The sequence below is a fragment of the Phytophthora parasitica genome, assembly GCF_000247585.1.
Source record: "Phytophthora parasitica INRA-310 unplaced genomic scaffold supercont2.4, whole genome shotgun sequence".
NCBI classification, from domain to species: Eukaryota; Oomycota; class Peronosporomycetes; order Peronosporales; family Peronosporaceae; genus Phytophthora; species Phytophthora nicotianae.
In genome coordinates this window covers 873,788-884,778 of record NW_008648990.1, presented here as the reverse complement: position 1 = coordinate 884,778, position 10,991 = coordinate 873,788, and the positions used below count along the sequence as shown (strand labels likewise).

General features: G+C 47.0%; 7 protein-coding genes across 7 annotated transcripts; 2 read left to right on the top strand and 5 right to left on the bottom strand.

The window, feature by feature from the left end:
• Positions 1-1,041: 1,041 nt before the first annotated feature.
• On the bottom strand, positions 1,042-1,744 carry PPTG_21245 (hypothetical protein; the record flags this gene model as incomplete). Its single annotated transcript, XM_008896498.1, has 2 exons — positions 1,042-1,125; positions 1,577-1,744. The coding sequence occupies 2 exons, from the start codon at positions 1,742-1,744 to the stop codon at positions 1,042-1,044; spliced, it is 252 nt and encodes an 83-aa protein (XP_008894746.1).
• Positions 1,745-1,983: 239 nt separating this feature from the next.
• On the bottom strand, positions 1,984-2,235 carry PPTG_21244 (hypothetical protein; the record flags this gene model as incomplete). Its single annotated transcript, XM_008896497.1, has 1 exon — positions 1,984-2,235. One exon carries the CDS (start codon positions 2,233-2,235, stop codon positions 1,984-1,986), a length of 252 nt encoding a protein of 83 aa, XP_008894745.1.
• Positions 2,236-3,203: 968 nt separating this feature from the next.
• On the bottom strand, positions 3,204-3,483 carry PPTG_21243 (hypothetical protein; the record flags this gene model as incomplete). Its single annotated transcript, XM_008896496.1, has 2 exons — positions 3,204-3,419; positions 3,478-3,483. The coding sequence occupies 2 exons, from the start codon at positions 3,481-3,483 to the stop codon at positions 3,204-3,206; spliced, it is 222 nt and encodes a 73-aa protein (XP_008894744.1).
• Positions 3,484-3,953: 470 nt separating this feature from the next.
• PPTG_21242 (hypothetical protein) lies at positions 3,954-4,794 on the top strand (the record flags this gene model as incomplete). Its single annotated transcript, XM_008896495.1, has 3 exons — positions 3,954-3,958; positions 4,216-4,247; positions 4,589-4,794. The coding sequence occupies 3 exons, from the start codon at positions 3,954-3,956 to the stop codon at positions 4,792-4,794; spliced, it is 243 nt and encodes an 80-aa protein (XP_008894743.1).
• Positions 4,795-5,749: 955 nt separating this feature from the next.
• On the top strand, positions 5,750-6,149 carry PPTG_21241 (hypothetical protein; the record flags this gene model as incomplete). Its single annotated transcript, XM_008896494.1, has 2 exons — positions 5,750-5,839; positions 6,144-6,149. 2 exons carry the CDS (start codon positions 5,750-5,752, stop codon positions 6,147-6,149), a joined length of 96 nt encoding a protein of 31 aa, XP_008894742.1.
• A 2,811-nt stretch (positions 6,150-8,960) lies between these two features.
• Positions 8,961-9,728, bottom strand: PPTG_03242 (hypothetical protein; the record flags this gene model as incomplete). The annotated part of the gene is made up of 2 exons (XM_008895919.1): positions 8,961-9,513; positions 9,581-9,728. 2 exons carry the CDS (start codon positions 9,726-9,728, stop codon positions 9,140-9,142), a joined length of 522 nt encoding a protein of 173 aa, XP_008894167.1. The 3' UTR covers positions 8,961-9,139.
• Positions 9,729-10,344: 616 nt separating this feature from the next.
• Positions 10,345-10,917, bottom strand: PPTG_03241 (hypothetical protein; the record flags this gene model as incomplete). The annotated part of the gene is made up of 2 exons (XM_008895918.1): positions 10,345-10,721; positions 10,779-10,917. The coding sequence occupies 2 exons, from the start codon at positions 10,915-10,917 to the stop codon at positions 10,345-10,347; spliced, it is 516 nt and encodes a 171-aa protein (XP_008894166.1).
• Between the last annotated feature and the right edge of the window lie 74 nt (positions 10,918-10,991).

Below are 10,991 nucleotides of genomic sequence, written 5' to 3'. Positions count from 1 at the left end.
CCCCTCAGACCAGGGACACGTGAACGGTCGTTCACTTAGAGTTTGTATACTCTCGGAAGTCAACTTCCTCTGCACAAGGTGCTGTGTGACCCCGTCACACAACATATCTGCCCATACGTTTGGAACTCCGGCAATGTGATTGATGGTGTAGCGAAGGTCACTTAACTTCTATGCCCATCGAAGTATTTTACCACGGATGTGCTTCTTGATATTCTCCGCAGGCGCAAACACATTACCAAATTTCTGTGATCGCAGAACATGCGGAATTCCCTCGGACGCATCAGTAAATACGATAAATGTTCACAAGCCGAAACTTGAGGGAACGCCTCCTTCTGCCTTAGCTTCAGTAAATGTGGTCGCCAACGTCCTCCTTTGTAGCCTCCCAATTATCTATTTCAGTCGCCAGAATACTTAATCCCTTGCTAGAGGCAACCGTGATCAAAACCATATCGCCATCGGCACTGGGGTGCAGATGTAGCCAGTAGCTTGCAAACTTTGTCAAAAACAGCTCGAGGTTGTGCAATAAAAACAATAGGAACCGCCGCCGCAGCTCGCTTCGACCTTCTTATGCCGGAATGCATTGTTCTTCACTACTGAAGTGGCTTCGCAACCACGGCATAGATTACGATACTCTCTCGTAACCAATTAGCAGCACTCAAAAATTGTTGCCGGTATGTGTGGCGAAGTGGTTCTGCGAGAAATGCTGGTCGCTGGGGTCCGCTGCATACTGCGCTCGACTAACGGAATGTACTCCAATCTCCCGTGAAGCTGCAACATTCACCTTGTGTACCCGTCGGTGCACCGATTCGCCCTTCGGGTGATCTCAGCGGCGGCGCTTAGGCGTTTTCTTGGATTGTCTGTGTAGACAGCGGGGCATTCAGCAGCAGCGGAGATACTTCTACTCGCTGCATCGATTACGGTTTTGCGCTGTCGATCTTGATGTATAGGATCGACGATGGTGGGGCCAATTGTCGATCTTGGCCTGGGGGTTTCTTACGATCGGCAAATCGCCTTTCTTCCTTTGTTCGCTTGCGCTTCCTTTCAGCAGTTGGTCTTGCGTGAGGGTTGACGGGCGTCCTGGTCAAGCAATCCAGGCGCTCCATCTTCGATCTTGCGTATGTACGTCTATAGCGCGTCGGGCGGGCAAAAGTCAATCCCGTGCTCGGAATAGCGAAGACGAAGAACACTTGCTAAGTATGAAGTAAAACTAACTCTGTTTAATGTGTTAACCATCGATATTTTTACCACACCACTTCACGCTCTTTTGATGCAAACTCGTTTTTTTTTACACTCGACTACAGCAAAATCGTTCATCAAAAAAATGTATTTTTTTAAGGTGCTCGTCAATACTGCAAGCACACAGTAGCAGATCATCCACTCATACCAATAGGCCTTTATACCGTAATTCCTTGAAACACGTCTTTATAGTCTGCTGATAATGGATGGCGGCATCGCTACATCCTTATGATACTTTGCTATCCGTCATGTACGAAGAAATGCTTGACACGCTTTGCCAAAGAAACTACCAAAACCCTTTTAGAAATTCGAACAAACCGAAATGGGCTATACTTCGCACGTGCTTCGTGATGAAGCGAAGAATTGGCATCACACCTGTTGCGGTTTCGGTTTCAGCATTCACTGCACGGTAGTCACTTGTCTGTCGATATTCCTCAGAGCCGGGCTTCTTCAGTGACAGTGCTGGACCGGCCCACCGACTCTGTGGGTTTTCGTATGCCCACCCCATACGTTCGAGCTCCGCATTAAAATATCACAGAAACTCTCTTAGGTGGGGCGGACTCTGCCCACGCCTTGCACTTGTGCGATTTAGCACCATCCTTCAGTTTTATCATTAGCGGTGAAACCTTTGCCGGAGGGTCACCGGCGAGTTTCAGCCATCAAATGTCGAACATTATTGCTATAATTAACAAGTCTTCACGCCGCTCGCGTGGAAAACCATTATCGATCGCCTTGTCCCCTAGCTCGTCAACTGCAATTCTCCTTGTTGTCACACTCCACATCAAACTCGAGATCATTCTTGCTGTCATCAGAATCTTCGCCACCAGTGATATCACTTTCCTTAAACTGCTCGAGTTGACAGCCCACGTCAATTCCAAGAGTAGTTAAAACATCCTTCCCAAGGATAAATTGCTTGTAGCCGCGATGTTGCGGGCTTTTCCCATAAAGTCGCATATACGTTGTTGCGCAATTGCTGTAGATTTTCAAGAAGTGTTCCATTTTGCTCGTGTGGTTTTTCTTGGCTCAGTCGTTTCTGCAATCTAGAATCAAGAGTTACTATTCATAAGAGGTTTTTTCGAGCTAGGTTCTTTTTGCTAGTTCTTTCATCGCTTGCTGTATAGCATACACGGCCCAATCAATCTGTAATTTCTTGAGCTAGTGCACTTACACATCCAGTCACTACAGCTTTCCAGTTTTAGGACCCGGTCTCCACTTGTAGTGTCCCGCGGAAATGAAGACACGGTTGGAGGATTGGAAGTATTGCCTAGTGTATTTGCAGGTACCGTGAAAGTCGGCTCCAGTGCGACAAACGGTTACAGTGCGACATTACCAGCTGCACCCCTTCTTCTAGAGTATGAAATAATTCTGTTGATTGGATCGCCAGTCAAACAAATAATAAAAGTATATAATAATACTGTAGAATAAACGATTTTTTTATGAAAGCAAACAAAAGTGCAATTTTATTCATCAAAACTTTCATCTTCGATGTCCGAAGCAGCATCGACAACCGCAGCTTCTGGCAGTGCGTGTAGGTACGCTGCGAAGACGTCAGACACATAGGACCTATTGGAAGCAGTTTTGCCTTTCGAAAACCTTTTGCAATGCTTTTTGCCTTGACCATGTCCCATGCTTTCGCTACCATGAAAGACAGTATCACACGGCGTTCTGCTGTCTCAGTTGGGAAAGGATGCTCAGTATGATAATGCACGTAAAGGTCTCTAAAAATTATACACAAATTATTATCAAAGTTAGTGAACAAATAAAAATATAAAAAAACTCGATATTCTTCTTGAAGGTTCGCATTACGCTGACATCCATTGGCTGACTTAGAGCAGTAACACCCGGTGGGATGTACTGAACCTATGTCGTGCACTCGGTCTCGGGCATTTCGCGAATGCTAGCCATCTTGTGAACATTTAGACTGTCCAAAAGTAGAATGCCGCACCCGGTGACATTTGGACGCCAAATCAAACGCTGCGTCGCCCTGTGTTTTCGGCTGCGCATTGAACGATGTCAATATTGCGTGTTCCACAGTAGTCCACTGTTAATTTTCCGAGGTTGTTAATAGTGACAGCGGTCTGGTCCAGGTTGTAGAAACTACTCTCATAATTGGCGTGAAAAGACAAGATTCCATCCATTTCTACTGCAAAGTTCACAGAATTCGCAAACGAATCCGCAACATTCTAAAAAAAGATAGAACGAAAAAAATGTATAAAATAACTACCACTAATTAGGACCAACCTGCATATCGTTTCGCATTTTTTGATGCCCTGTGCGTCACGCGCCAAATCACAAGGCGATTTATATTAAGAAATCGCGTAGTCCACGATCGAAGGACAAGATAGTTGCGAGACCGAGTAAAGGCTGGATCGAACTTTGCCATCATTAAAATTAAGCCTTTCGTAGTTACGAAAAGTTTGCGGTTTTTTCTCATTTCTGAAACATATTCAAGAAGCCTAGACATTACAGCTAATAGATTTGAAAAAAAAATAGGAACTAGAAAATGAAAAAGTCCAAACCTCTATTCTAAATCAAGATAGCGCACTCGCTGTGCATGTGCCTTTATTTTACGTGGAACTTGCTTCCATTCTTCTTGTCACCTTCTAGTTTTGTGAGAGCGATGCACGCCCATCTGTACCGCAACAGTGGCTACAGAGTTTGTCTTTGAGGCTTCGACTCCCTACCAATATTACATTTAAAATGACTTAGAGTTAAGTATGGGGTATGTGATACGCGATTACACACCTTCAGCTTGACCTTGTTCTTGTTTTATGGCGGGGATTCATTGTGTGCTTGTGTGATATGTGGTGGAAGGCGGGAAGTTTGCACAATGGCGCGCCACTGGTTGTGACGACGGATGTCACTTAAAAAAACTCATAAGATTTTTTAAATGACTTGATTTTTACCGCTAATCGGTGTCGAACTGGAGCCGACTGTTACGGCAAATAGCAAAGTGTCCGTTCTTATAATTACTGGTAGGCTAGGTGACGCTGTAGTTGCTGGCTCCGACGGTTGGATGCCAGCTCTGTCAACACAGCACACGTAGTAGTGTATCTGGTCATCATGGATGTCGATTACGCTGTATACAACATTGTCGAGCTTCTGCAGTTCGTCAACGATGTGCTGCTTTAACTGAACCTTGTAGGCGGAGCTGGCTGGTAAATGTCTGCATGCGTAGCGTGTACTACACCACTAAACACACCAACACACCATTGGATCTCGTACTCTGGAAGCTTTAAAAAAAAAAGCTTTTTTTATACTGGGGAAGTTTAGGTTTAAAACGTGTATCGCAGGTTATGTATTCTACACAAAGCTGTCGCACCCAGCACTGATGCCAACGGTTTGTTGGCAGGGCTTACCAAAACACAAGCCGCCGAACCTGCTGCGCTGCGCAGCACCAGTCCGCCGGTCCCGCTTCACTGTGCCGCCCTTAACCGCCAGTTCCACTGCGCTGCACTGCCCCAGTCCAACATCCGCGCTGTGCCCCGCTGCGCTCCCCTGCCCTCTGGCCCGGCTGTGTTCCGCTGCTTCAGTCCGCCGGTTCATCCGCCGCGTTAACTTTGTTCGGCGTCTGGTGCCCGCTTCCTTGTCGTGAAGTAGTTTAGTTCCCTGGCTAACGGCAATATGACCTCCAATTATATTGACGAGCTGCGTTGTTACAGGAGATTACGGGTCTAATCGATACAATCTCGCAGAGGTCTACAAAAAATCCCAAGGTCTATGGATCGATATATTACGAGCACGTTCTCGTGGGAAGAAGCTGTGAAGAGTGAAGCACCTGCTTTGGTATACCGACAGGCATGTAACGATGTGGCTGGCTGTCGGGGGTATCATAAAATTCCAATCGATACCGAGCACCTCTACGACATTTTGATGACGGATAACATCCCGCTATATGTCCGAGAAGGAGTGAAACAACAATGGCTAGAAAATAGAACAAGTCCACCGGACCAGCTATCCATCGACCTACCAGGATATTACTCTAAAATTCAAATTCCATTAAGTCAAGGTTATATTTTCGAACTTGAATTCTGCATTCAAGTTGACAACCGAGTAACACCAGTGCATGTGGACCATGGACGCGTGGTGTCCTACATTCCTCCAATCGCTCGGCACTGCTTCAAGATTTGGGTTTTCTTTCCACCCAAACACAACCGCACCGGCACTTTCAAGTGGGGGAATAAAAAAAGAATTCCTTTAATCGAATGGTGGATTGCACTTTTGCTGAGGTACTAATTCAGTACCCAGGTGATGTGGTGAATCTCAACATTCTGGTGCAACATTCAGTGCTGCTAGGATATCAACTAGAAACGGCAGACATTGACAGGTGGGGGGGGGGGGGGGGGGGGGGGGGGGGGGGGGGGGGCATTCTTGGAGAAGTTATAGTAACTGAAAAGGATCGAGTCGACTCGTTACCTACGCCACTAAAATCGCCTCTGGATCCCGCAGGTGTCAAAGGATTTATGGATGGCATTGTTGTCCGCGTATTGCGTTATGGAAGGGCGGGAGTGGAATGGCGCAAACTACGAGGAGGAAAAAAGTAACTTCCTGGAAAAACTATCGTCTCCGGAAGCAACAGTTCAAGCAAGCAAAGCCGCCAAAGGTAAATGAGACAAGAAGAAACGCCTTGTTCAGAAATTAAAAGCTGCTAGAGGTAAAGAAGCTGAAAAGTCTGGAGTAGGCTCATATAGCAAATATATGTTGAAGATAGCTTAAATTTTACAGAATACCTGCTGCCCCAGCTCCAGTTAAGTGCTCTAGTGTTCTCTAAAGCCACACTTGTTATCTATTCGGATTTTTTCCAGACATTTGACAAAGTGATTTACATAGCGAGACAATTTTAATGTAGAGGCAGCGTCAATTGACATTTCTGATTTCCTGCTTTACTTTTGTCGGACAATATACAGCCCTAGTCGTAGTTTTGGGATCTACGCAAACTAAAAACCAGATCCGTTATCTACACCTGTGCCTACACTATTTTTATAGAGTAGTTAACTGTTTAGATTAGTTATTGACAAGTTTTAATTTCTATTGAAATCGGCAGTGTTCAAAACCTTTACCGACGTTCTGCATTCCTGTAATCAATTTTGAGATCTGTGTGTCGGAAAAGTTATGGAAGTATTGTGCAAGTGCTGATCTCCATTATCTATAGAGCACCTTGTAGCAAACGCCATAGGTTCTATCAGTCTCAGTACGTTTACGGTTTGTACTAGGAACAAAGAATACAAACAATGTGCTCAAGCACTTTTGCAGCCCACGTCACCGAGATTAAACATCGCTGTTAATGATGTATGTAACGCGCTATACTAATGTTCTAGTGTGTATTGGATAGAGTGACATTGCTACCAAGTGTGTTTAGAAAGACTTTCATTACTACTTGCAAAAATATGCCCTCTGAGCTACAAGCAAAAGTCTAAACTAGTCCACGCAAGGAGGGTGGGAAACGCGAGATGGCCTTCCTTTCTTCGCTCCAGCCGAGGGTTTAGATCGCTTAACGCGTCTATCAACAAACCGGCGGTCCGTTCCTGGCCATCCAGCGATCTTCCGGTTGGCGTGCTTCAGAGATGCCAACAGGTGCACGCACGCACCAAATTTATAGACTGCTCTGCACCGACACGTCTGCGTGTTTACAGTCCACCTGAGCACAGGCTGTCCGAGTCGCTCCTTGCGACGATTGTTCCGCTCGCCTTCTTCAGTTTTCCTGACGTTGTCTAGCGTGTCGATCAAACTTCGACAATGAAATTCACTTGGACGGCTAGATTCACCTTCCAGTAGAAACTGAACAGTATGTCGCGGCTGAGTAACCACTATTTTCTTTGCCTTCAAAAGTCTTTTTGTTCGAGCAATCAGGGTAGTTGCGGGCTTGGGTTTCGTGGCAAACGTAGGGTGAAGAATGGAGCGGTGGTGGCACATAGATATCATCTTTTTGAGCAAAGCACAAAGCTTCGTGCGGACACGAAACGTATAGTCGCGCTTAATAACTTTGTTGAAATGCTCCATGGGTTGTTCGTTCTCGCAAAGCCAGTTGGCGACCAAAAGCACTGCCACTTGCAGAAACGACTTTTAATCCAGGTCTTTATAAAATAATCGGCAAAGCGTTTCATCTCTGGAACTGCCTGCCACAAGCCATCTGCACGCTCTTGAATTGACATGAACTCGGTGGCATCTCTAGCGTAGTGCATTTCGTAGATCTGTCGATAGACGAGGTACTTCGAGTTCTTGGAGAGGCTTAAAACACGCTTTTTCACGTTTTCGACGACATGGAAGAAGCACATTAAATATTGTAGTTCTGGTTTTGAAGGCTCCGATGCACACGGAGCAAACAGGGTTTGTTCAACACCATTTAACTGGGCATCTTCAGCGTCTCCAATGCAGTAACGACCCACAAGCGGACGTCCTACGACCACCTTGTAGATATCCATCAGCCTTCGAAGAGCGTGACAGTACTGGACGAGTGTTCTTTGCGAAGTTAAGAAGAATGCCATCGGGTGAAACTGCCGAGCAGCGTCAGAGATACCGCAGACAATGAATGGGTATCCACACGTCACAAGCTCAAACGTCGCGTCTTTATGAAAGACAAATGTGTCGGGATCCCACGTGGCCACTTCGAGTAAGAATTTCGTCGTGGCTCCAATCACCAATGGTTCGTCGTCACTTCCGTCTCCAAGATCCGGAGTCCCGTCCTCGTCTAGTGGGTACCCGAACGTGAATGGCGTAGTATCAGGTAGATCATCAGAGCATTGTGATTCAGCAGCAATCTCCTCTATGTCCTCTACGTCGTCGGTGTTCTTCATTTTGCTTCGTCTGTAGTTGTAGACAAAACTTTGGATCTGCTTAGAGCAGGCACTGCTCCGGTCGATAGCGTGAAGCTATCAACCAGCTCATTGCGGATGCAAGCGGGCTTTACGTCCTTTGCCACTAGCTCACGGATAGCCGCCTTCATCTCAAGAGAGAGTTGCGGACGCAGGTCAGGAGCGATGACGGCAAAGTGGTCATCGTGCTGATAAAGATGGTTCTGCTTCGTTCTCTCGCAGGTCAAGTCTTCAGCTTAAACTTGCACGAGATAAGTGCGCTCAAGCAGGGCTCGGACTTGCAGCAGTAGATACGGTAGCGCATATGATGCTGATCGAGGTTGCTAACACACACAGCACAGTGTTTGAGCTGACTGGCAATCACACCCATAGGGCGGCAAGGCGTCCAGTTTTCGATTGATGCAAAAGACATTAGGACAAATCTCGTGCTGATTGGTCAAACGTAGTTGGGCAGTGGATACATCATGATACATAATAAAGTCTTTTTGGTTCAAAAATAAAGCTCTCTCATGCGTTTGCGATCGCTCCTGCAGCAAATACAGCTTCTCTCCAGAAGAGGCGTTTGCTTCTTTGTCCCGCCAGTCCAAAACTTGAAACGTGGATGATGTACGTGGAAGAGTTTAACGCGCGATATCCTGACCAGAAACAGCAGTGATCGATGGAACTTCCACACTGGGAAGGAAAATCCCACCACAGAATAAAAAATGGCCACGGTCTTGCAGGACAAACTGATCGAGAAGTGGTTAATTCAAAAGGAGGGACCGACAAAATTGAAAATCGACGCTCGACGGTGAGCCAACTACTGAAGAAATGACCGGCTAATACGTAAAGAAGTTCAGTTCGCTGTCGAAATTTACATCATAAGCTATGGCTTGTAGATTTCGAATCACATTGTGATCCTCGAAGCTCTAACCGGTGGAAATAAATTCGAATGTGATCATTCCTGTGGTTGCCCCACCACTCCGTACCAGTCGGTCCAAGAGCCAAGGAAAAAAAACTTCATCATGGTGTCATCGCGTGACCCTGAAATCTACCCGCTAGTGTTTTCGGTGTCGGTTGGTGTGGTGATTGGCGCTCTGAGTATCCTTTGTTCAACCTACGTAACCTGGCAGTGTACTGCGCGCTCGGAACATGCACTTCCCAGCAGTATAGGCTTCTACATGCGTCGCCATCTGAGCGATTGCACAGGGACGACACAGCATTACGAGGGCCGCGTCTCGGAAGGCATTGCCCGGGATGGAGAAAAGGTGGCGCATTTTGAGTCGAAGGCAGACGATGCTGACAGTCGTGATGATCTCCGCAACCACACACAAAAGCAGCAGCAGGGGGTTGTCTGCTGCTGCAGCCACTAGTCCCAGAAGATACAACGCGACGTGCATACCGAGGATAAACGCGTAACCGGCCAATCCGAGACGAACAGTGATCTGAGCCACCGTGATCACGGGACAAAGGAGTGCCATCAAGCCTGTCAGCAACAGAGACGAAAGTAAGATGAACAGCGATACGAAGATACGGGGATGCAGTGTCGGTACCGTTGGGGATGATGTCGTCGCAGCAATTGAAGAATCCATTGCTCCATTCGCCAACAGTGATACTGTTGTGATCAACGCCGTCACCGCGCTCAAGCCTGTTAGGATAGACGAACGTGGTCACTGGCTTGGATGGTTGCTGGTCTTTCATAATGTTGGCACTTGCACTGGTAACAGCGAATTTGATAATGTTGACTCCTGGCGAATCCCTATAGCAAGTAGCGATCGAGGTGTGGATTGCGGGTGCTGGTGACCATGTAGTCGCCAGGTTCTCTATAAGTAGAGTAGCCTAGGTAATATAGTACAAAGTACTGACAGTTTTCTGCAGGGAAAGTTGGAGCAAGGAGTACGGACACCACGCACCACTCTTCTGGTATACTACATGAACAATGTGATACAGGTTCGATGTAAATGTAGAAGTACCGATTCGAAAGCACCAAACTTGATCATCGCAGGCCAGACCATTTACTGTTGTTGAAAGGGAACACATGATGGATCACTATCTGACTTCGTTCAAATGTTTCGAGCTTCGTAGTGTTGCGCAGTGCTGTCTTCTACCTCGAAATGTTTTACATAATGTTAGCCCATATTCTTAATTTCTCTTCGAATAGCGACAGCAAGAAACGATCACACGATTAAAAAGAATCGAAAACCATACTAATGTTAATGTGAATCCTCCACGTTTTCTATTCTGCACACAGCGACGCTATCATCACTGTGGTCCATACAGAGTAAACGTACAAGTATTGTTTGCGAACGCCTTAAGTTTAACCGAAGGTGTAGCCAGGTAGTGTTGCTCGAGGTAGAACGGCAAACGTATTGGGCTCGAACGACTCCGAGTGGTCCGCCATCTGCGCAACGGCACAGCAGCAGCAGAATACGGATGCGAAGATGTCCTCCATTAACGATCCAGGGATGGAGAACAGGTACCGCATACGGAATCGAATGCGAATCGTGAAGAGCATCACCAGCGCGCCCATGATCACAGCGAGCGTGCTCAGCACGTCGACTTTGGTCACCGCAGCACCGAATACGAGACCGTCGACAGACAAGTACGAGAAGAGCACAGCGAAGAAGTTGGCGATGCCTAGACGCGCGCAGATCTGCGCCATCGAGATACCAGGGCAGAATAGCGGCGTGATGGCTGGGAAATAGGTACACCGTTAGAGATCAGTGTCGATAACGATCCGTGACGACGTACCATTCGGGACGCAGTTCATGTAGCAACTGCCGAACAATCCGTTCTTCCACTTGCCCACCACAAGGCCGTTGTGGTCGACACCTTCGATTGCAGGCGTCGGAGCCATCGGCACATTCGGGTCGTCAGCCTTGCTGGGCATTGTTGTTCAGGAGCGCTTTACCAAGCTCGTGTACTTTAGCCGAATGCACGGTCCGGCAGCATGCAGCACCATTG